At 42.5% G+C, this 25023-nt stretch overlaps 2 protein-coding genes and 2 long non-coding RNA genes across 5 annotated transcripts; 1 reads left to right on the top strand and 3 right to left on the bottom strand.

Moving 5' to 3' along the window:
* Positions 1 to 1959: 1959 nt before the first annotated feature.
* On the bottom strand, positions 1960 to 5626 carry LOC145439226 (uncharacterized). 2 transcript variants are annotated; one of them, XR_013915119.1, is made up of 3 exons: positions 5448 to 5621; positions 5052 to 5191; positions 1960 to 2087 (listed from the first exon to the last, which is right to left on the bottom strand). It is a non-coding gene; the product is annotated as an uncharacterized LOC145439226 (long non-coding RNA). The 2 variants fall into 2 exon arrangements; XR_013915120.1 differs by lacking the exon at positions 1960 to 2087 and adding an exon at positions 2094 to 2336 and having other exon boundaries at positions 5448 to 5626.
* Positions 4026 to 4304, top strand: LOC145439232 (uncharacterized). Its single transcript, XR_013915122.1, has 2 exons — positions 4026 to 4203; positions 4234 to 4304. It is a non-coding gene; the product is annotated as an uncharacterized LOC145439232 (long non-coding RNA).
* Positions 5627 to 8079: 2453 nt separating the features above from the next.
* On the bottom strand, positions 8080 to 9342 carry LOC145439988 (uncharacterized protein F54H12.2-like). Its single transcript, XM_080317653.1, has one exon. It carries the CDS (start codon positions 9340 to 9342, stop codon positions 8080 to 8082), a length of 1263 nt encoding a protein of 420 aa, XP_080173779.1.
* Positions 9343 to 14330: 4988 nt separating this feature from the next.
* Positions 14331 to 24470, bottom strand: LOC145439989 (uncharacterized). Its single transcript, XM_080317654.1, has 8 exons — positions 24413 to 24470; positions 21466 to 21556; positions 19859 to 20083; positions 15951 to 15978; positions 15657 to 15891; positions 15525 to 15602; positions 15063 to 15270; positions 14331 to 15004 (listed from the first exon to the last, which is right to left on the bottom strand). The coding sequence occupies exons 1-7, from the start codon at positions 24468 to 24470 to the stop codon at positions 15260 to 15262; spliced, it is 726 nt and encodes a 241-aa protein (XP_080173780.1). The 3' UTR covers positions 14331 to 15004; positions 15063 to 15259.
* Between the last annotated feature and the right edge of the window lie 553 nt (positions 24471 to 25023).

The raw sequence follows: 25023 nt of genomic DNA on the forward strand, positions 1-25023 counted from the left end.
GATACACAAGCATCGCCCGGGGTCCTCTTCTTTGCATCTCTGCATTTCGACACCAGAAAATTACCGAAAAAAGTGGGTAATTCGGGAGTCGAGTCAAAGTGATCACTTTTTTTAGTCAACAACAAAATTTCCAGTATATATATCAAAATTTGCTGTTTTCAATTTCGGTCAACTAACTTTTATGATTTGGTAAAACTGTCCTCATTTCCCGAATTCTAAATATGGTAACCCTAGTTATCATGCGTTCTCCTTTAGGAGGGTTTGTCCTCCTTTTCAGGAAATCAATAATGTCGTCCGTTATAGCTTTGACAGCCAGGCTAATGGACTGGTACAAAGAAAAAACGCCACAAATGACTTGAAATCTGAAATCTGCAAAGGCGTATCTTTCGATAGTAGGACTAGAAAATCACCTTTTCTTAGTCAACACAACATAATTTTCCGTAAAATTCTAGTTTCTAGCAGTATTCTAGTCCGGTAATATAACTTACGTAATTTGTAAAAAGTGTCCTCCTGTTCTAGATCCCAAAATATGGTAACCCTTATATCCATTCCGAATTCCTTACGGATTCAGTGACTCACAGTTATACATGACTCAGAGGATCTGATACGACTTTTCTGCGTTAACGGCAGCAAGTTGCATCCAGCGTAGACAACACAGGTAAATTAACCGCAAGGGCTGGCGAACACGCAAACATAATTAACAATGTACTACGTCTTAACATAGCAATCAAACAATCATTGACCTAATCCACAAATGAGAGAAACAGAAATAATGAATGAGAGTTCACAGGTCATAAGCACATTAAGCTTGCGGCTTTAAACTACAGAGCTCAGAGAGCTGTTCCGTGGTGGCAAAGGTCTTCGCGCAGTAGTAGTAGCTTACTAGGTATAGGCCTAGGCATTCGTAGATCAGATCGAATTTTGCTCATTTCAAGAATTCGGCGTGGGAGTCGTGTCGGACTCGAACTCCATTTTGAAGAAACACGATTGGTGACGGTCTAGGGAAGCTGTCATTTCCACGCACTATGGCCTAGTTTCATGCGATTATGGAAGTGAAGGCATATCGTATGACCTTGATGAGTTTGCAGATGATGATATGATTGGATCGCGAGGTCTGTGTGGTGTATCTTATAGATATGTTCTAATCAGGTCATCCTGTATCTTAGGGTTGCATTTAAAACAAAAAGCAATTTAACAATAAGGCCCTTGTTTGAAACATGTTTTTCATCGTTTTGTATTGTTTTTTTGTCAAGTCATGACGTCACCAATATTCAATTCAGGGATATCTAGATATACCTGATTAAGTTGTGACGCCATAGTGGATTAACATTGACTATTGAAAATATAGGGTAAACATGGCTCCTTTGACGAAATACGCTTCCAACCTCTGTCATATACGGACCAAAATATCTTTAACCATGACTTTACATCGTCATGCAGCATTCTTACGGAAGGCGATCATCCTCATCAGAACATTCATTCCGTACCAATGATCTAGATGTACGTACTACGACTATTTCGAGGGTTCCAACCATTCCATATCGTATGCGCCGGCCATATTGGGCGTAAATCGTCCGTAGGCTCATACTAAATGTTTTTTGGAAACTATTTACACAATTATGGCATAATTATACAACGTGAAAAAGAATAATCTTTTTAAAAGGCCCTGGATTTAAATGCAACCTTACATGTATCGGTTTATCATTGCTTTCCTAATTTTTAGTTTCCAATTCCCCTGTTACTTGAAATGCTACTGTTGCAGACAGAGTATAATATAATTGCCATTCACAATGTACGCTGGGATTACAGTTAGTAAAAGTCTACGAAACCGGAGTGTTGTGCACACGAGCAAACGACAGTCTGTGATACCGGCTGACAAATTTCTTGAATGTATACCTGTACCTGTTAACGGAATTTCACCCTTCACCATGAATTAATATTTTCATACGAATATTGACCTACCGCTCGACTTTGGCATTGGTATATTCTGTGTGTCGGTCATGTTCGCTAAATCACAAGTAGATTTGTGCCATCTTCTGTCCTCTGGATTATCGCCGACCATCCAATTCTCTATTGCTCCACCACAGCTGCGGATTACCACAAACTTTAATTGTTTGTAGGCGTTCATGATGACGTTTGTAATAGTTTGATTTGCAATATTACTGTTTTCGCTGAGCACTTGGCCTTGTGACTAAAGACAACGATCAGATTTCGAAATATACTATAGTTGATCGTCATAACGGCCCCATCGTCGCATTACAGAGGTACTCTGATAGGCGTCAATTGTAAAGCTATATCGACGGATCAGCGATGGAGTGTAATCAATAATCACGCATCTGAAATATCTGCGGAGGTGAGGTTTCGGAGAAAATATTCATTACCGTTTTTCAAGATTTCCTGAAATGTTCTAATCTAATTGCAGTCATTTTCGATTGATTTACGTCAGTGATTCACAAACTGCAGGATTTGTTATCTTTTTAAAAAATATATATGTAAAAGGAAATGACGTAGTTTATTTTTGTCCATGATGTTTTATTGTGGCATATAATACACCGACTCATGATATACATACGAGCTGTGCATATGCATCAGTGTTGGGATGACTCGAGTCATGACTTGACTCGAGTCAGACTCGAGTCACCTTTTTCGTATGACTTGACTTGACTCGAGTCACTTTGCTAAAATGACTTGACTTGACTTGACTCGGCGAATCAGAAATGTGGATTGACTCGTGACTCGAAGCAAAATTCACGAGTCAATTTCAAGTCATTAAGCAATCGATGTCGATATCACTGTATCTTACAATCGGATTGTTCGCGAAACGCTGGTGTAACCTGTGATAGAGACCAATCATTCAATGATCGTGCGATTTACTGAGCCTCCATTGTTCTCTTACAAATAAGTTGATCGCTAACCAAGTGATCGAAGCTAACAGCTTACGCTGTCGTAAACTAGTATAGTAAAGTAATTTAATAACAAAATGTATATTACTGTTCTCAGTTGTTACCAGTGATGAGCGGATAGTGCTTTTCGAGACTCCGAATCCCTCCGACAACTTTAGTGTCTGAGGAAAACTCCCTCCGACTCCGAAGAGCTCAAGCCCAGACTCCGAGATACTCCGATGAATCTCGTCAAGTATCCGAAACAGTCCCAAGCATGGTACACTTAGTAATGTGTTTTACTAAATTAATGTGATAATATGGTTACCCGTCATATTACAACTTTACAAGGTGTCAACTGTCTGTGTTTTGGTTTGTAATCACAATCAAGAGTGTATTCTGGTTGGACCTATCCAAAGATATCGGAGACAAAAGTTACAATACTCCGAAATTCTCCGAAAAAATATTTGTAGTAAACTCCGACTCCGCTCCGACTGTCACAAAATCAACAAAACTCCGCTCCGATGCTCATCACCGGTTGTTACCTGAACCAAACCTCTTGTTTTATTGAAATTGTGAATTATCGAAGATAGTTTATATAGTCCTCAACCATTGACGTAGGCTCGAATTGTATCAATATGTAAATGGGTAATGCATTGCATCTTGTCAATTCGTTTCTATTTTCTATTTTAGCTGGTAACTATAAACTGAGACTATGCAATTACTTACGTAATTTAGCATTTCTACATATATGTGAGCTATACAGCGCCTTCTGGCGTGTGCATTTAACTTCATATTCGTTCATCGGTTCAGAAACAAGGACCACTCAATCTGTATTTCAGACAGCTAGCAAAATGCAACAGCGTGAGCATGCCTCATACTTCGAAAAGGCAACTTGACTTGAAATGTGACTTGACTCGTGACTTGACTTGACTTGACTCGACTTGACTCGAGTCACCTCCAAAAATCGGGTGACTTGACTTGACTCGAGTCACCTTCGAAAATCGATTGACTTGACTTGACTCGAGTCAAAATGTGCCATGACTCGAAATGACTCGTGACTCGAAGGTAGTGACTTGATCCCAACACTGATATGCATACCATGAGTGCATGATGTGCATATGCCGCTGGACAAAGAAAGTGCAGGTATAATTTCGGATGTTTCCTTCGAAATCCTATTCTATGATAACCGCAATCAAATTTTTTTTGTCATTTGCATCCTGTTTTTTTTTTCGTTTCGGCTGAAATAAAAAGCCGTACCCGAGAAACAGCTTGGAAAACGACAAAATACGGGTATGTTTGTCAACAATTAAACATCGTTTCCGTCGAATACATTTTGTATAACCAAGCATAGCATTCGCATTAACGCGTGAATAGATTCTTCAAGCAGCTTCGTTGTAAGTGTGCCGCGAGCGCGACATAATTTTTCTAGTCTGCCCCAAACTGGAAAAGTTTACGAACCACTGATTCACGTACTTCACCCAGTTTACTGTTGGACGGGCTCAAGTATCATGTTTATAGTGGTGAGGTTCATGTCTGCCCAGAGACATTTTTCGTTTCAGGTTTTAGACATACACTTAGGATTGCATTTAAAACAAAAATCAATTTATAACAAACATGTTGAAAACAAGACCCTTGTTTAGAACATCTTTTTTATTGTTATTTTTTGTTTGTTTTTCAAGCCATGACGTCGCCAATATTCAATTGTGACGTCATAGTGGATTGAGATTCACAATTAAAAATGTAGGGTAAATATAGCTCCTTTGGCGAAATATCTACATACTATAGATGTTGAACCGACTATTTGAGGTTTCCAACCTTACCATATCGTATACGTCGGCTATACAGGGTGGTAGTCGTCCGTAGGCTCATACAACCTGTTTTACACAATTATTGCGTAACTTGAACAAAGCACAATTTTTCTTTGTTTAAAACATGTTTTAAACTAAGTGTTTAAACAACCATTTGTTTCCAATACAAACCCTTCATACACTTTGATGGTGAAACTAACACATTCTGTTTTATACCTTGAATGTAATCTGAAAATGATCACATACGTCAACAATTAGAATTTAAAATTCAAAGACCATATAGTTATGATTAAGATGCTAGTTTTGATATGAGCTCGGGCAAAATGTAAGTATAGGAACGTTCTGTGCATTCAAATCATACCTGAAACATTTCACTATGTCTCTGTAGTCTGTATCCAATGTAATAAAAACCAGCCTTCGCCATTTCTGTTGGTCGCACTACTAGGTTCTTCGGGAAGATTTGAAATGTTGCAAGCCGGCATTGCTCTCTTCGCGGGTCACCTAACAATACACGGTATTATTCTTAGGTATTCAATTAAATGTAGAACGCTCATTGTTCCTACATAGTTCATATGTATCTACTTTTCGTAGCACTTGAGTAAAGCGCCCTCTGTGACATGGCTAGCATGGAAAATCTATAGGCTTTGCTAACAGGTCACATCGCGTTAGACAGGACAGTCTTTGCGCTTGCTTTCTTACATTTCCACAAGCATAAACTAATATATACCAGTCAAATTCTAAGATTTGAAAACTACACCTGGAGGTATACACACGCTCACTTGTCCCGGCGGGTCTCTGTCCAGTCTGTCCTTGTTAAGAAAGGGTTTATTGTTTACATTGTCCCGCCGTTTTATCATGCTTCGTTACGGCGTTACTTTTACACTGTACTCTATTTCTGTTCAACAGTTCCATCACGAGTGTTGTCGATTGACTTTATATACGATATACATAGCAATTCATGACGCGAATTCGAGAGAACCTTCGTTCTTACGAGCACTCGAGCACGTAGCGAATTTAATAGTAAACACAGAAGCTATCTCATTGACGTAAGCAGACCAGCTGACTTCTAGCAGGATACGTTTCCGAGGTTGCGCTGTTTACGTACGGTCAGCGGTCACACATGCTACCAATCAACATAGAAAGGTTTAGGACAGGGGTGGCTAACCTGCGGTCGTAGATGGAAATTTGTGCGGCCGTCGACACGTAATTCAATTACTGTATGTTGGTGGCCGTCGACACGCAAATTAAATTTACGAATTGTCTCCCGACTTTTTGAGAGATTTTAACTAATCTTGAAACCTTTTTCGACTTCATTTTTCGATTGTAATATAGTAGCGCCCTTAGCATTCTGAGCTCCAGAGAACAGATGTGAACAGTAGGGCTCTTCAAAAATGACATTTTTTCTCAAATCCTGCTGGCTACTTGATAAAATTGTTAGGTTACCTAATTTAAGCCTACACACTAAATTTGGGTCAATTCCAACCAGTAGCCGCATTGCTACAGGAGGAGAAAGTTTCGGTTTATTATATAAAAATAAATAATGAAAAAATTGAAAGTTTTCTGTTCGCCCCATGGAAGTGTTACGTTGTCTATAGGAACGATGCTCAACAAATTTGATTCAATTCCAACCAGTGGAAGCGGCGTTATTGCCGTCGAAAAATTTTGGATTTGAATAAAATAGTATTTACGGTGACCGATTCTTTGTTTATTTATTATAGTTGTGCTCACCGTAAATACTATTTTATTCAAATCAAAATTTTTCGACGGTAATAACTCCGATTGCACTGGTTGGAATTGAACCAAATTTGGTGAACATCGTTTCTATAGACCACCTAACACTTTCACGGGGTGAACAGAAAATTTTCAAATTTTTTGATATTTATTTTTATATAATATATAGAAACTTTCTTCTCCTGTAGCAATGCGGCAACTGGTTGGAATTGAACCAAATTTGGTGTGTAGGCTCAAATTAGGTAACCCAACAATTTTATCAAGTAGCGAGTACGATTTGAGAAAAAAAGGTCATTTTTGAAGAGCCCTAGTGAACAGCAGAGACAAATGATGCGCCTCATACCAACTTGGAATCGTGTGCTCCTCGCGAATGAAATTTGTTTCTTCTACGCTTGGGCGATTCCAACACCGACAATCCTGGTGGGAGGTCAATAAATAACATCATGCAACAAAGTGACTAATAACAATCGGCCCACCCGAAGATGCATCATCAGTAGTAATATGTTTGGGCGATCGACGCCCATTCACGATTTATAAAGAACAAACAAACATTATCAAGATAATAAACAGTGTAAGAATTAGCTCATTCTCAATTTTGCAGCAATACTTTTATGACCTTGTGTGCGGCAATAAAAAAAGGGGGAATAATTAACGATAGAGAGAAAACGAATCTGGATTGACCTTTGTACTCAGACTGGAGTACTTCTACTTGTACTTTTCCACTCCTGATTCTACCTCGCCTCTGGACACGAGACTTGTGTATTTGATAGTTATTATATTTTCCCACGAATAACAATGGATCGACTTTTAATTTCAATGGTGTGCACGCCGACGAATCGGTATAGTTCTCCTGGCTTGACTTGTCGCTCCGCGGTGGGTTGATTAATCCAATTGCGTGTAAACATGATGGGATTTGGGAATATTTGCCCGTCAAACATGACGTCAGTATAGTATTTGTTCCTTCGGATCCGTATGGGAGATCCCGGCTCGTGTTTTAGGTGGATGGTCAACGCGTTCGGCCAGACGAAACGATGCAAGGTAACGATTCTGGTCTGCGTCATACTGTCGTAGTTGACCTCTTTTGCTCCCTGGATAGTAGCGAGTATGATCTTTATGATGCCAACGACTCCTCGAGCGCTCGTAAAAAAAGACTATAACGTATGCTGTACAAGGTTTATTGAACATACACAATCTGAAAATACAAGTCACGAGCGTTCACAAAGTAGATTTTTCTTTGTTTACAAAATCAAAAACGAGGCGATCATTCACACGTTTATCAGAACCAAAAGCATCTAAATAATCGAGGGTGCCTACACCTTGACCCTTTCTAATTAGGAAAGCGATACAATGTTCGCCGCACACAAACGAACGTAAAGACTGTAATTGCACACTGGTGAAGGTATAATCGTCCGCGCCCAATAACCTATAGATCTCCTTCTTCAGAGGCGGAATCCCGAAAGAGTCGTGAAAGTGCGTGCCATCTTGATCGGCGAAGATACAGATCCAATGCGAGCCGCCCTTCGCGTTAGGGTCGTAATTGATAACGACTGCGTACGGCTTAAGTAGCTTTGCTGGTAATAAATCGATAGCGAAAGTCCCGGCAAATAAATCTCGCGTGTCGCGATGATTGAATAAAATATGATTAATTTGATCGGTGTTCATACGGACACTACTTCCCGCTTCTCTGAGATCTCCAAAAGTTGTTGGTATTCTTTGAGACACAGTAGAGTCGCTCCTTCCGGCAACCCCGCGGTCAGGGTCATGTGAAGCTTCACGGACCCGGTCTTCTCGAGTTGAAAGCAGCCTTGATGCGTACGGTCTGGGGTCAAATCGAACGCAAACAGAGTGTATCCCGCCTTATAATTCTCAGAGTCGATAAAAAGATCTTCCTGAGCATCCCACTTCCCGGTGGATTGGTAGACGCTGAAAAACCCCTCGAGGTTTGTGTTTTTATCAAAATCGAATCTGAAATTACGCCCGTACAAAAGCTTCCCGTTCACGTTGATAGCCAGATTTCCGACGTGATAGTGACAGAAATTAAAGGGGTTTCGAGTCTTACTACCGTTATAGGCAGCTGTCGGGACCAGACCAATCACGATACGTCGAGGCATGACCCCAGAAATCAGCGTTTTCTCAATGGAGGTATCACCCGCTCCAAAAGAGTGATTACTCATTTCGAGCTTTATAATAGGGTATTTCGCCGTGTGCGTACGAAGCATCGTTTTGTGTGCCAAACTGACAGAGTCTGAAACTTGAATTTGCTTGACGTGCAATTCCACTTTTTTCAGTATGATTTTAGAGTCGGCAGACCCGAGGAGACAGAAATCGTCATCGTTACGGATCAATCGCAACGACAGATCCACGTTATCTAGTAAATATCTGTCCTGGTCGAATAAACCGAGCGGTATCTTGCCGATGACCTCGAGCGTTGCACTGTCGGCGGTCAGGGCTTTTCGTGCCGTGAAGCCGACGTTGTCTGCCGTGAAAGTATCCTGCTGTTTCATCGTATCCGGGATCCAGCCGATACATTTCAGATAGGTTTCGCCGGCCGCGCGAGAGCTATTTAGTAGATGAAAAATGAAGCTTTTGTAGGCGTGATTGTTGTCCGATGTGGTGATCAGCTTCGAGCCCAGATACAGATCGATCTGCTTGAATAAGGCGTCGAATATATCCGACACGACAGCGACGTTGTCTCCCCCGATCGTGGTGCAATCTTTTTTGGTGACTTGCAGTTGTATTTTCATAAACGAGCTGGACAAATCCAAGTAATGATCGCTACCTTTCACGTTAATCTCAATGACATCGCCCAATTTATCCGGGGTGGCGATCAACGTACTGGTGTCGGCGACCGCCGTTTGCGTCGGTGGTACCGTGAAAATATCTAATCCGCTGTTGAGGCACTCGGCCGAATTTTCGTGCATCAATTTAGCCATCGAATATATCTCTCCGTCTACGTTTCTTGTTTGACGAAGTACCTCCCCGCGCGCCCTTTTTAAGCTTTTTCGTGGCTTTTCGTTTACGACCCCCGATCGCGGTATCGAGAAGCTCTAGACCTCCTTCTTTACTCCGTGATATAGCAGATTGCTTGAACGAGCGCCCGGCCACCAAATCTTTCGCGATATTCGACCCGGTACGGAGGATTTGTTTCCCCAGTATCTTGGAGCCTTTTGACACTAGAGGTAAGACCGCCCGGCCTATGGTTCGAAAAATCGACGCGAGTCCGCTACCGCTTTGCCTGGACCCCCGGTAAAACCCGTAATTCCCAGCTCCGGTCTGATAGTGGTGCAATACGGCTTCTCGGTCACAACAATAGTGCACTTTCATAACGACACCCTGAGATGTATCGTGAGGTCCAAACCCGAGATGTCCAATAATTCACCATACTCGTCCCTTATATAGATGTAGAAATACTCGAAACGGTCGAGTCTGACTTTGGCGTAGTATCGATTTTGAAATATATGGTTTTGTCGCTCCCCCTCGTGTAGCGCAACGACTCTTAGCAACGGGACCAAAGCGTCACCCACCGGCGTCGACTCGATGTCATTACAGTAGATAAAGGCGTAGAGGCTTTCGCGCGACTCACGAACAAAGTTTATCTCCATAAGAGCAATCTCAAGACCTTTACAATCCATTCCGTGGGGTAGGGTAAATACGGGCCCGTCACCGGTCAGTGTTTGGAACGTCATCTCGTAAGTGGAGGGTCAATTCAATGTCACCACATTTAAGTTCTTTTCCAAGAGAATCTCTTACGCTGATGCGTACGCTACGGAAGCTCTTGGCATCGGAGGGTAGGTAAAACGGTTTCCTGAATGATACGTGCTGTCGTTTCATTTCCGGTACCGTAACGGGGATGATTCGTAGCAGTCTGGACATATAATCACCTACCGGGAGATGGCGCACGCAATCGCAATATATAAATAAATACTGAGATTTTACTATCGACGGGATATACCACGCATCGAATTCGATGTGCTCAACCTCGCGTAATGAGATCGGAACCTCTCCCTCCTCCGCGATGATGTCGTCAATATCGTATCTCTGATGCTCGTGTATGAGACGGTAGTTACCGAAATTCGCGTAAGGTCCGAGCGTAGATGTGAGCAGAGAAGAATTCGGTGGGAATCCCTCGCATACCAATCGATTCTGGCTGGGCGTAAAGTACCAGTGATAACCGTTCACGAGTTCCTCGCTAATTCTTTGCATTAATTGGTCGACATTATCAAAATCTCCGGTGGGTAACTCATACACTTCGGTGACGTCTTTGACAATCGTATTCCAGAAGCTCATGGCCGGGGTGGGTTCTGTGATTACAATTCTTTCTTGAAAATCGTGGTTGAAGCTAATTTCACGGAGAGCGATTTGTTTACCCTCCGATTCGATTTCAACCGGTAATTCAACCGTGAAATCGGGTCCGCTTCCGAATATCGTGATATAGCTCATAACGCTTTGACGGCTCCTCGACGGATCAGTAAAGTCACTGTAACGGGAGCTGTTTTAAACGCGACAGGGTTATTGTTCTTGTCCCGAAGATATACTCGTATATTTCGAATATTACTCTTGGCCAGGGGAAAAAAGTAAGGTTTATCATAGACACAGTGCTGTATTTTTCCTTCTTGCGCGGTGACCGGAACGCTTCGAAGGAGAGGTACTAGCTCGCTGCCGAATACACGAGGTCTGATCAGATCGGTGTATATATAAACGGTGTCTACATCTTTCACGATGGTTTTCGGTCTGATTAAGAACTCTATTGGTTTTTGTTTCTTCAAAACATGATGTTCCACTGTAAAATAACGCGGAAACGTGTCCTCGATGCTGGTGAGACGCGGACCCGCACCACTGATTTTTTTGACCCGTATCAAGGGCTCGTCGGCCTGTGGAAATCGACTCTTGAGATACCTAAAGCTCAAGCCGAACACGCCACCGGTATATTGCTTGATTGTAATTTCTTTCTCGTATCGCAAGCGAAACTGCTCCAACAGATCCGGGACACTGCGATACTTGCCGGGCGGTATGTAATACACGTGACGATGCCCGCTGTCAGAAAATTCGATACCCGCCCGCTTGTGGTCTACCGTGAACGTGGGCTGGAAGCTTACTGGGAACATGACCTCCGCAAGCGATGCCTCATATCTTTCTGTATCATATTTTAACTCGGAGAATAGTTGGGTTACAAAATCGTTCGCGGTGTTACCCTTAAAAACGCTCATTGAAGAATTACTCGGTAAAACCAGAAGAGTCATCCTCGTCGGCGGTTTGGAGAGACAGTACCCTAGTTAGCGAGGATAGATCCGTCTGGGTTTCGGTGAATAAGTTGTACACAGTTACCCCCACGATAAAAAACAGTATCGCGAGCTGTAGAACCACCAAAGGTATCCGTAACGTACCCCGCTGCGATAAATCCATGATTACCACGGTCGAGTTGTCGTGTCTGTTTTATACAAAACCGTCAACGTAAGAGTCCATCGATTTTGGATAACCCTCCCAGCGCACTAGATATCTCCGCTTGCGCCCCCTCCCGATCACTTTCTGTATCGATTCGACGCGATAGACATCGTCTTTTTTATCGATGGCTTGTAATTCACTTTCGTAGAACGTTCCACTAATTACGTCCCCGTTATAATCTCGGATGGTGTACGTAGCGGGGCTCCCCCATTTCCGTGTGTGTACGTAAAATATCTCGCGAGTCCAAGACCCCGCTGTCCCTTTTGCAAACGTGGCACGTCGGGTGGTAATTCTCACTGGTTGATCGACGGTTAGCTTGGGTGACACCGGAGGTCCGGTTCCGTTGTATAGTCTATCGAACACCAGAGACGCGTTGCTATTGGTAACCTCCGACGGTCGCATTAAAATCGCGGTGTGATACGTTTGGTTATAGCTCTCTGCGATATCTCCCAGCACGTCGATGTAGCGATGTGTGCGGTTCTTGACAAAGTAGCGATTCAATATATTGCGGGTCGTACGAATTACACGCTCTACGACGCTAGCCTTAGTATCGCTGTTGGTAAAAAAGTGCTTGACGTGGTTGTCTCTAAAAAACCTCTGTATAACCGACCCCGTGAATTCTTTCCCGGCATCAGTCTGAACGACGTGTGGCCTCTTATGAGCGAATACCTGGTTGAAGCCCTCGATCATATCTATCGGACGCTTTCGTTTCGTGGCGTATAAAAACATGTATTTCGAAAAACAACAAATTGACACCAACACATAACGATAGCCATCATTGCTACTAGAAATATTAGACAAGTCCATGAGGTCACTCTGGATCTGAATAAATGGCCCGCCGACGATCGTCTTCTGTCGCTGAAATTTGCCTGTATACGGATAGAACAGGGTGTAGCTATCCTCTTGTTTCAAATCCTTCTTGTCGGGGTGCAAGTATTTACCTCGATAGCTCGCCGGGGCTTTGATATCAAAATATTTATCCTTACTCGTCATCGTCGTAGGCCGTCCACGACCCGTAGAGCTGGGGCGGCTTCCTGTTAGCTCGACGGCTACGTTTGATGATCTCTTGCAGTGGCGGTGATCTTTTGGCTATCTTGCTTGTGGTGGGAGTACTTGGAGACGACGGGGCTTTCGGTGTTACTTTCGAGGTGACCCGACCCGGCTTCACTTCGTGCAGTAATTCACGGAGAGTGGCTATCTGATCGTTCGTGAACCCGTTGGAGGTGTCGGTCATCTTCATCTGAAGAGGCTTGTCGATCTGACCCCGTTGACTTTTATACTTTGAGATGGCAGAGTTATATAAGGACAATTTCTTGTCGGCCGAAACGTCCATAGTCAAAATCGCACTGATCGATCGGTCCAACTCGGAGTTCAAATCAGTCGCGTTAGAGAGAGCCAGAGGGTTAGGCGATATGATCACTTTTTTGAAATTCATTTTTTGCCAAAAACAGATTTCAGCAACGATGCCGCCAAGGGGAGGATTGACAAGATACCGCTAATAAAACCGCCTCGTTGGGTGTTGGCGTGTAATACACGTCGCTTGGTCTTCAGGCTCAACTTTTTACTTGTCAGCTTTCGAATTTTGTCTTTATGCGGGTGTAAATTTTGTATATGGCGTTTTGACAGTCGCAGATTGCCGTTCAAAACATTCACACAGACTTCACAAAATGCCTTCACCAAACCGGAAGAGCTTCCCAATAATATATCCTTCCTTACCGCGGGCGACGCCTTGGACAGAAATTTCAAAGTCTCGCCGTGCTTCTTAATATAACAGTGACGTTTCGGCAGCGATTTGGTCCGAGCCATTATGAATATAGTGTCAAAAGTGTCGGCACTTTCGCTATTTATAGTGGCGTGTACAACACGAGTTCATCCCCAGGAAACACCCCTGTTTTAACACGACTAGAATCGGGTGTGGCTTGGGTCAAATCTATAAAAATGTACCCGTGAGCGTTCTTTGTCGCATCGGCATACGCGTCAACTAGAAATTTTGAGTTACCGGGGTACATTTGCTTGCCAAGAACTCGAATCTGAGATCGATCTCTAGGATTACGCATGATAATCAAATACTGGGTACTGAGACTGAGGTCCCTCGATCTTTTGGACTGGAAATATAGATTTTGGACCGCGAATATTGTGGTCACCGAGCCGTGATTCGCGTAGACTGTAAAAAAGGGGGTCACCCTGTCCGAAAATTCCATTTTATCATCAATAATTAATAGAGTAGGACACGGGCGGCTTGTCGCCAACTCATCCAAAATGGAGAGATCCGAGTAAAACTCAACGCCTTGTAGCTCGTTAAAGGAGTCTTGATAAGCCGTATAGCAATAGATAATTCTTTTAATTCGCCCCTTTGAAAGCTGATCGATATTTTTTATGACTTTAAATATAAAAGTACTCTTCCCCGAAAACGACGGTCCTGCCAAAAGACACGCCCTCCCTGTCGAGAAATCCATCACCAAGGCTGTTTTGACGCGACGAGACATGTATTCACAAACACACTTCTATATATAACAAGAATAGGTACACGAAAAAATATGGCGATTCAGAGCGTCACTCAAACCGTCCACACAGCGAATCTTACAATGTCCACGACCCCGTCTTTTTACACCAGAAGCGAGGTGTCATAATCGACGCGAGAAGACGTGGCATCATCAGGGCTCAGCGGTGTCATGGCCAAGACTCGAGGTCTACGAGGGGGAGGGTAAGGTGATACCCGCCCGGGTGACTTTTTTGTTACGATTTTAGTCAGATTCGGTCTTGGTAGCACCGGCGACTGATGTATGATGTCTCTGGCACGCTGCGGTGTCGCCACGACAAACGGGGCGTCCACCACGGTAGGTGATGTGTCAACGGATTTAGGGGCGCGACGATCTTTTCTATGACCCGATCGGAGATAACCCTGGTTCATGAAGCGGTATCGGGTGTTGTCGTTTCTTTCGTGAGTCAAGCGCTGATCACGGCTCTGTACGCTGCAGGCGGCACGATCGGTTGGGTCTGTGAAGCCAACTTGACGACGATTCAAGATACGGGCATCAGTCAGCAGTCGGCTCGTCACATCATCGCCTTCATATGTGAACACAGGTAGAAACTGCAGCTCCGTCACACACCGCAACAGGTCGTCTCGAAAGCTCATCCATTCTAGAACACAAAGGATAGTTACACATATGTTGGGTAATGACTATTACTGCTTGGTTACCTGGTCTCAAGGTGGTGGCAGTGTGTAGACACTCCTGCAACTCTTTCTTGAAGTGAATCGTTTGCTGATCGGTCAGATTGTCTTCCAGCAGAATATCTTTCAGCACAGAGACACGATGCCAGTTGGCTTGGGTGTCGCGGTGAAGCCTATCGAGTGAAAGCTGACCACAGACATGACTAATGAAATCGGTAGCTGAATTATGAGTCATCTGGAAAAAAACAAAAATAACACACATATTACAAACTGAAACGCCGCCTTCGAAAACTAGTCGCAAGCGACAGGCGTTGATGATAGAAAAAGCGTTCAATATGGAACAAAATTTCACAGTGAGCACCAAAAGATAAACAATGTATGCCAACAAAATAGTGTCTTCGTTTTAACATGTCTTTGACGTGCCGCCGAAACACTATAAAATAAAATAATAGTAAGACTCCATACTTGTGTCACAATATACAACCCCACCTGTTTTTAGGAATTCCATGTGACTCGACAGGTCTTGTAGCTGAGACGGGCGAGGAGGACGCCAGCAGATTCTTGTGTCTATGAATAAACGTGCCTTAGCAACGACAGAGAGCTAAGAGCATATTTACACACCCCCAATCTCCTCCAAGATGTTTCTGAGTCTTCTGGCGTCCATGTTCAAAGCCTCTATCTTCAAGACCTCAGCCAAAAGTTCCACCCGGTCTGCCCCACATTCGTGTCGTATGATCAGGCCAAACAGAACGCCAATCTCAAACTTGTCTTTCTGCTCGCACGGAGGTAAATGATCGTACCCAGACATGTACTCCCTCAGTGGGAAGAATTCTGCATGATCAATGTATTGATCCATCTGAGAATTGCGACGATTATGATTTCAATTTATGATGAATCATAACAGTTTCAACTCACCGCGATTCCTTCTATACACTGATAAAATCTGAAAAGAAAAAAACTCATTGTATTATACAATCATGAAACACAATACGCTTTTCCCCACCTGCTGTAAGCTATTGGCCTGTGGAGTTAATGCTATCATCTGTAAACAACGCGAGAAAACGAGCACTATTGTGAAAGATGCATAGAATAATTCGAGTCAACATGAGAGCATAATGCGAAAACAGGTTTAAAAAAAGCACAGAATACGGAAAGTGCACATTTGAAAAAATCATAGTTCCAAGGGTCTCGTATGAATACCGTCTGATTCGACTATTCGTTTACAGTAGAAGTGAGACAGGGCCGATCGAAATTGCTCATAGGTAAAAATGGAGGCATTTTTCCGTACAAAACCCGAATTAATATCCCCATGCGGTTTTTTCTCAAACAAAACTTTCCGGTAGATGTCAGCAGTCAGTTTGTTTACTTTTGAGAGTCCTTTGCATGAGTACTTATCCTCATTGCAATAATAAGTCTTTGCGGACAGACCAACAAAAATATTGGATTGTGCCTCAATTTTGAAAAGACCACTGGTCCGTTGATCATATCGATTACGAGCTTTACAACAGGCACGTTTATCATTGAACGAGAGAGGATTGGACAAAAATTCATTACGGTGCTCGTCACAGGCGATTGCTGGAAAATATTTGTGAAAATTTTCAAAAAATTCTGCTTGTTTTTCGGGTCGTACAACTTTTAGCAGGCTGTCAGAGGAGATAGCGCCGTACCAGGAATCAGTGTCCGAGTATAATAGTTCAATGGACCGTGGCAGGAGGTAGGTAGACAGATACGAATGGAACCGTAATAAGGCCAATTTCGCATAACCATAGACAAAGTACCCAATGTGGTTAGGTTGGCTCCAAACATGTTTTCTCAATTTCATGGACACCTCAAAAATATCTGGTGACAACTCGATCATTGATTTAAATCTGGAGTCATTTACCAAGACCATAGCTTTTTGACGGTTAACAATCTTGACATCAGAATATTTTGTACAATTCGAGATAGTTTTACCTATACAGGAATTTGCAATGTCTTTATAGAACTGCCCCAGTGGCTTCTGAGACGGGTCATCGTCAGCCCGTCTTCTAGCCTCGGTTATCGTATCTACAAGAGAATTGAAACATTCAATGGGTTCAAACTCGATAGCTTGAAATATCTTAGTAACGATTAACCCATTCTCGAGGTACCACTTCAATAGTGGTGTTATTAACAATGTTTTTGTGGCCTGCAGAGTAGCAATCAAGAATTTCCGTGGCCGTTTCAAAAAACCATGTTGTTCAGCAAATGCTTTCATGTATGGACCTATATCATCACGACTTACGTAAGCATGTTTGAACAGGGGACAGAACTCACTAAAATGCTCCTTGAGATGACTAGGCACATGAATATCGACCTCAACGGCCCCAAAAAATTGATCTTTAGACACCAACTCTAAGAGTTTCGAACTTGAAAGGACCCGACATTTCACCATTTTACTAGATTCAAGAGTTTGAATAAAGGCAGCTATATCACTTCGTTGGCGCATAATGACCCATTGACATTCTGTGATGTACTCCAATTTATACCCCACTTTTTGAATATACTGGATTTTACGCTGCGTCGCGGCCCAGCGGGCTTGACGATCCGGGCTGGCTCCCAACTCGCAGCCGTGACCATGGTGAAAACATCCAAACAGCTCAAGTGCAACAGGCCCTTGTGGGGTCCTATAATACCCATCAATACTAATCTGGAGCAGGCCGATACGATGCTCAGGACCATTGAATTGATGTTGGATTTTGACCCCCCGACAGTGCGCAATGTAGCTTAGCCATTGGTGAGCCATTTTTCCATAGAGCGGTGCCGTTTTTGTCCTGGAGAATAGAGTAAAATCTTCATTAGGTGACCACAGACAAGGATAGCCCCCCGGTAATCGTGAACGGAGAGTATCCAAATAAAGACAATTCGCATCGACCCCTAGCACCTGTTCTACAGATAGAGCGTTATCGCCATAGATTTGGGGTTTGATTTTTGTGACTTTAGCCTCTGCATATCGCAATGAAACAACAGAAAGCCCGCCCCGTAGATTTTCACGTATCAAGGTGTGTATATGGCTATACTTTTGATTCAACAAAGTGAATACAGGTGGTATGCTATTAAACACAAACCTTGAGGCCAGAGAGGGCAATGATATACCGTCTTTACTCATGTCAATTGAGTAACGAGCAAAGAGTTGCTTGTGCTTTGTGAGGGCCTCCAGTAACGGGCCGACATCTAAACTGACATAGAAAGAGAGATAGTCACGAAAAGTAGTCATTTGATGTTCCGCCCACTTTGATTGACACCAAAGATATTGTTCATCAGTTATATTAGACCGTTTCAGTTTGTTATAAAAATGTATGTGGTCTGGGAGAGATTTTTCATCCAATACTGATAAATCAGTGAAATAGTTATACGGAAAAAAAGCCTTCGTTGAAGCACAGTTATGACAACGTGTGTATGCGTCATAACTTGTGCCAGCGCCAAGATACAAGGTCACATCCAAAAATCGAAATCGATTAGTCGACAAGGACATATACGACGTGCCCCTCTTAATAATACTGATAGGGTCTGATAAGTACTCCACCAGATATGGGATAATCAAAGGTATATCATAACGAGACCCATTGAAAGAGAATACAGGTAATTGACCCAAATAATTCAAAAAACGATGTTTCAATAAGGTTGCTGGGCTCATACGTTTGACATCCGGCTCAGCGGTATGCATTTCTTCAGCAATACAATCTAATCGCTCCAACACGTCATAAAATTGTTGACATAATGCCTCAAAACACTCACTTTGGATCAATTCAAACCGTGACATCATTCTAGCAACCAGCGCTCCAGGGTCACCATCACTAATCAGTACTTCTGGAGTCTCGTACCCCGGGTAATTACATGCGAAGGCCACCGCGGCCGGAATATGACAGTCCACATAGTGCACATTAGCAGTATCGTTTGGAGTTGAGCCTTTTTGTAATATACTTTCATAGTCAAAAACCAAGTTATACGGGTAGAAACGAGATGGTTTGGGCACGATTATCCCCAACTCGTCCAACGCTTCAAATATAGTAGGCTCAGGCTTGAACATACCTCCACGGTAGTGATTAGGAATGTCTTTAAAACAATTATGACGTTCGAGATAATATTTTGAACTGAACAGGCGATGACAAGTCTCACAGCTATAATTCTTGCAATATGAGTTCACGTTTTTAATATAACATGAATGTGTTCCTTCTAAATGTATGTTAATTTTCAACCCCTCCCGAGCACCGTGTCGTAGTATATAACCGACTCCTTCTTTCAATGTATAGACACAAATAGATACTTTAAGACATGACTCGACTTTATGTAAATCGCTCATGCATACACCCGAATCAGGGTCCCCATATAAAGCAGAATATTGTGCCACCAAAGAGAGCGTTTTAGACTGTAAGTCACCACTACGGTGATTACCACCACAAAGCATAACAGCGACACAGCGGAATATACAGTAATTATCGTCATATGGTACACCACGTCGATTTTTCATTAAAGTTAAAATAGCAAGTGAATTCACAATAGACTCTGGTATGTTGAATGTACTACACCCAATTAATCTGAAGTCTGATTTGTACACATAAAAGGTCACGTTTGTGACTTCCAAGACAACAAATTTAGTATCGTCTCTTTGAAAGCGAGCACTCTCGAAGCCAGCGGCCAGGTCTATATCGTCTACAAATTGGTCAAAGTCACTACGATTGGCAATCATTTTAGGTGTATCCAACATAACACCGGCGTTCTCGGACGCATGATAGTATCTCAATTCGCTTGTCTCAACATTATCAAGTATGTGGGCAAAGGCGTAATTGATTCGAAAACCATACTGTTGTGAGACGAAGATGTCCTGTAGATCGTTGATGACGTCACTTGGGCTGCGGCCGAGTATACGGAAATTGTGTAGACTGCGTATACTGTGCGGTGCGAGTGTCGAGCTGCGAATGGAGTGCCAGTTTTCTTCCACGATCTCGATCAGATTTTCAGGTATACCCAAGCTGCTTGGTTGTGCAAAATCAGACACAATTCTAACAAGGCGTCGTCGACTAGACATTCTGGAAACAAAAATACACAGATTCAATAACAGGTAGCACAAAACACACATATATACATATGATATTACAGCATAAGCATGCGATTAAAACATGATAGCACACCAAAACAGTTACACATTCGTATAAAATTTCATGGTGGCTCTGGCAGCTGACATCTCTTTGAGAAAGGCAACTTTCGCCCGCATGATGCGTTCCAAGGGTAATTGCATACGCAAATCCTGACCGTTCGACTGAGATAGTATTTGCGAAATTTCTTGTTCTATCCGGTTATAATCTTGAGTGAATGTTTCATGAGAAGGAAAACTAGATCTTGAAAGTATATCATCCACTTCCCCCAGAATAGTGAACATCGCTTCCGATGGGGCGATTGAGATAGCCTCAACAATGGTCGCCTTGAGGTGCTCCATCATTCGTCTACTATATTTCCCAAACCTCTCACCCCCAGGTCTACGTCTGGATGGGAATGCAGGAGGTTGGGCTGGATTTTCTATATTTTCTGGAATATCATTTGCAGGGCTAATCGCATCGAGCAGGTCTACCGGATAACCACCTTCCATCAATTCTGGTATCCCGTTATCAGCCATAGTCATGAGCAAAGATTTGTGATGGTAAGTTCAATTTACACTTACTTATAGACACTGTAGCCACATGACAAGCAGAAGAAGGGACTCAACACAGTTTAACAGTGCCAGCAAAACGCGGGGAGGAATTTTATGACCCTCCACTCGCCTTTTCCCCCAACCACTTGAATATACATACAAGCCTCTTTTTTTCTCTCGTGCCATACTCGCATACCCAATTTACACTTACTTATAGACACTGTCAGCCACATGACAATTGGAAGAGGGTATTTAAAACAGTTAAACAGAGCCGGCAAAACTTGGCAAGAAATTTTATGACACTCTACTCAGCCTTTTTCCCCCAACCATTTGAATATAAATACAAGACTCTTTTTCTCTAGTGACATACTTACAGGCATAATTACATCATGGCATGTAAATACAACCCGTACGAAAATACTGCAACCAAGCGCAAGCTAGATATTGACTTGAAACGGGCTACCCCATCTCATATTCCAAATTTCGACAATGCCACCAGTTTCTATGGCACGCAAGTCAGCTTCGACGGACGTGTACAATTGGCGTCGACTAGGCGACATGGACCCAAGATGACTTATGTGAAAGTCTTGATCACAGATGGTAAAAAATCTCTACCAGGGGTGATATTCAATGACAAATTACTGGACTGCATCGAAACTGCATACAGACAAGGTCATACTATGACATTCTGTAACATCAAGATCACTGCTGACGCAAGAACTGATGCCCCGTCATTAATCATTGGGCGCAATTCTACTGCTATGAAGAGCAAAGCACGCTTACCTTGCCCAGAGATGGTTGAATTCCGGTACGTGTCCGCAGAAGATATCCAAAAAGGCTTGTACGACGACAAGATTGTTAATTACAGAGGTCTCTGTAAAGCCCAGGTCTCGTGTCCAGAGGTCAAGCGAGGTAAATCTGGAGGCGAGTGGAAAAGTACAAGTAGAAGTACTCAAGTCTCATGTCTAACCAAAGTTCCAAAGGTCAATCGAGATTCTTTGTTCGTTTTCTCTCTAGCGTCAATCCCCCTTTTTTAATTGCCGCACAGTCAGAAGGGAATTCCCCTTGAGTATTGCTGCAAAACTGAGAATGAGGTAATTCTTTAATTAATTATTATATTGATAATCTTTGTTTGTTTATTATAAATCGCGAATGGGCGTCGATCGCCCAAACATATTACTACTATCATCATTTATAACTTGACCTAAATTTTCGAAAACACTCATTCCATCAACTCTACCGGTGAATCTGATCACATGGGCTGAGAAATGATAAATATTTGATAGTAATATGTGAAACTACTAATATTAACGACGCAATCATTATGTTTCCCACTAACTATACATAACATGACCACTCGCGATTTCGGTGCTTATAGGAAGCTGACATGAAAAAGTAGGTTAGTACGGAGTTTACCGGAAATGGACATGGACAGTTGAACATGGGTATTTATATTTCGGTATGAACTATAACTGAAAACCAGGTATCCTGCATTTGAAGCTCCGTGTTATCAGATTACTGTAAATCAACTTCGGCAATTGAGAATTGACTCCTTCCTTCTGCATAATGCCAGTTGTGTGACAACTCAAGTAAACTTCTTCATATGACTTTGCTTGACCAGAGTCACTTTGCAAAAATGACTTGACTTGACTTGGTGTATGAAAATGTGGATTTACTTGCGACTTCAAGCGAAATTTTTGAGTCCATTTCAAGTCATCTAGTAAATGATACCGACCTAATCGCTGTACCAGTATACATGTACGAGTGTACGTAATGCTCTCGACATAGTGGTGTGACCTGTGGGAGCAACTACAGTCAGTCAACGACTGCGTTCACCGCAGCCTGGTTTTACTGAGCCTCCGTTGGCATTTTGCAAACAAATTGACCGCAAACGAAGTGATTAGAGTTCTATTGTCGTAGACTAGTAGTAATCTATCACAGTGCTCTTCAGCCTTTTCGCAGTGGTGAACCCTTTTAACGTTTACTGAAAACTCGTACACCCCTGACCACATAATACACCAATTCCATAGTAAGTCTAATCCCGGGGTGTTCAACCATATTGCTAAACACGGCCGCATTTCGATTGCATGTATACGATACACTCTAAATTGAAAGCGTCGATTTAGACACACAATTGAGCATTGACAGTAGGGATGGTGTGAACCTCTGAAAGGTTCGGGTTCGTGTGAACGCGAACCTTTTTGAAAGGTTCTGTGTGAACACGAACGTGAACCTCGTGACGTCATATTGCTAATTCCAACCCTATCTTTCAATGAAGTGATAGCCTATATTAATGTACACGATACCTAGCGAAGACTCGGGCCACATAATGTCGCATTGCTGTAGTAGGCTACATATTGGCGTTTTAAACGTCGCTAAATGTATCAACCGCGGTTATCAAAGGATATAATAATCTCATAAAATCAATACATTCCGTCGCTTTGCCAACAATTTCGACGAGGACTTACCATGAAATATAAGCTTACGCCTCAATGGTCTTAGCCAGACCGGACAATGTGTTCGGAGTCTGAGTATTGCTACATTGATGTTGAGCAGAGTGTAAAACGGGTTTCTATACTCGCTACCGATACCATAAACAACAAGTTATATAGCAGTAGCCAGCACCTTAATCGCACGGATTTGGTTTTAATGATACAGTAAAGATATGAAGTCAAGATTGACCCCGTACGCCCACTCGATATTTTACATCAGAAAACGATATCAATGTCATTGATTGGTTGAATAAGCATCATTCGTTGACTACGTATATCGCTCGTGATGTTGTGTGATTGCGGGTCAAGCTCACAGCGGAGAGTCACTAAATATTCAAAACGGAACGCTGAATATTTCGAGAAATTTTTGGTAACAAAAAAGCAAGTAAAACTTTTAAGGTTGTTATGGTGCTTGCTCGTTTAGTGTTGATTTTTTATGCTGCCAGCGCCATGCATAGAGTGACCCGCAGTTGAAATGCAATAAACTTGAACCAAAGAGATCTTATAACGAAGTGCAAATTACAATTTACCAAAAAGGTTCACAGTGCAGAACCTACCAAGGTTCTGCTGTGAACGCGAACCTCTAAATTTCCGAGGTTCACACACAGAACACGAACGTGAACCTCACGTTCACACCATCCCTAATTGACAGATGCAATATGGGACAAACACATAAAGTTGACCGAAATCTTTCACCGCAGTGGTGTCACGGCCGCATTCGGACGGAGAGTCATCACGGCCCATCTGGACGACAAATACTCATGTTAAATTGGCTACCGGGAATTCCGCTCCGCTGAGAGCCCTTGTGGGGTTCCGTGCAGTCACTGATTTCGTGAGATATACCGTGCATATACAAGTTTCTAATTGTAGAAGCAAATTGTTCCCACACACTTACTATGCACCAATATGACGAGTATAAATATTAAGATTATGTCAGGCTTCAGGTTCTAGTCGCGCCGTGAAAAGCCGCGAAAATTTTCTCAACTTAGTGAATGAATTTCGACTACAGCACTGTTAGTTTCACTTATTACTGTCAAATATTTATCCATTCTCAGTCCACGTGTTGTGATTAATCGGTAGAGTTGATTGTCGAGGTGCCTTCGAAAATATTGGGGACAGAATTCATGATGATTCATCTTCTGGCTTTTAATATTCACTTTGTTGCATATTGCTATTTCTTGACCACCCCTCAGGATTGTCGGTATGGTCAAAATAAATCATAAATCACCTAAACGTACCAGGAAAGCCACGAGACGCACACGTTCCAGCTCGGTATTTCTTTATGATGTGCATCATTTTCCTCTGCACTTCGCATTTGTATGGTGGGTAGGGATGGTGTGAACGTGAGGTTCACGTTCGCGTTCTGTGTGTGAACCTCAGAAATTTAGAGGTTCACGTTCACAAACGAACCTTGGTAGGTTCTGCACTGTGAATCTTTTTCATAGATTACCATTTGGCACGTCATTATAACTGCATTTCCACTTCGCGCCACTCTATGCAAGGCGCTGACAGCATAAAAACATCAACACCTAACGGGCATGCACCTTGCCAATCTCAAAATTTTTACTTCCTTTGTTACAAAAGTTTGCTCGGAATATCTATAGCTTTCCGTTTTTGAATATTTAGTGACTCTCTGCTGTGAGCTTGACCCTCAATCATATAGCATCAAGAGCGAAATTCACTACATGTAGGTAGTCAGCGAGTGATGCTCATTCAACCAATCAATGAAATTGATATCGTTGTCTGATGTAAAAAATCTAGCCGGCCAATCTTGATTTTATGTTTATTGTATCATAAAAACCAAATTTCTGTGCAACTTGTTAATGGGGTAATATCGGTAGCAAGTATA

The sequence above is a fragment of the Botryllus schlosseri genome, chromosome 5, assembly GCF_051294905.1.
Source record: "Botryllus schlosseri isolate E-star chromosome 5, Bs_hap1, whole genome shotgun sequence".
Lineage (NCBI taxonomy): Eukaryota > Metazoa > Chordata > Ascidiacea > Stolidobranchia > Styelidae > Botryllus > Botryllus schlosseri.

Excerpts from the sequence above, each read along its gene's own strand:
- LOC145439988 (XM_080317653.1), bottom strand. The coding sequence starts at position 9,342 with ATGCACGAAAATTCGGCCGAGTGCCTCAACAGCGGATTAGATATTTTC.
- LOC145439989 (XM_080317654.1), bottom strand. The coding sequence starts at position 24,470 with ATGATGCACATCATAAAGAAATACCGAGCTGGAACGTGTGCGTCTCGT. Across the intron at positions 21,557-24,412 it reads TGCGTCTCGTGGCTTTCCTG|AGACCTCTGTAATTAACAAT; the intron begins GTACGTTTAGGT and ends TGGGCTTTACAG. Across the intron at positions 15,979-19,858 it reads GACATCTTCGTCTCACAACA|ATTTTATCAGTGTATAGAAG; the intron begins GTATGGTTTTCG and ends TTTTCTTTTCAG.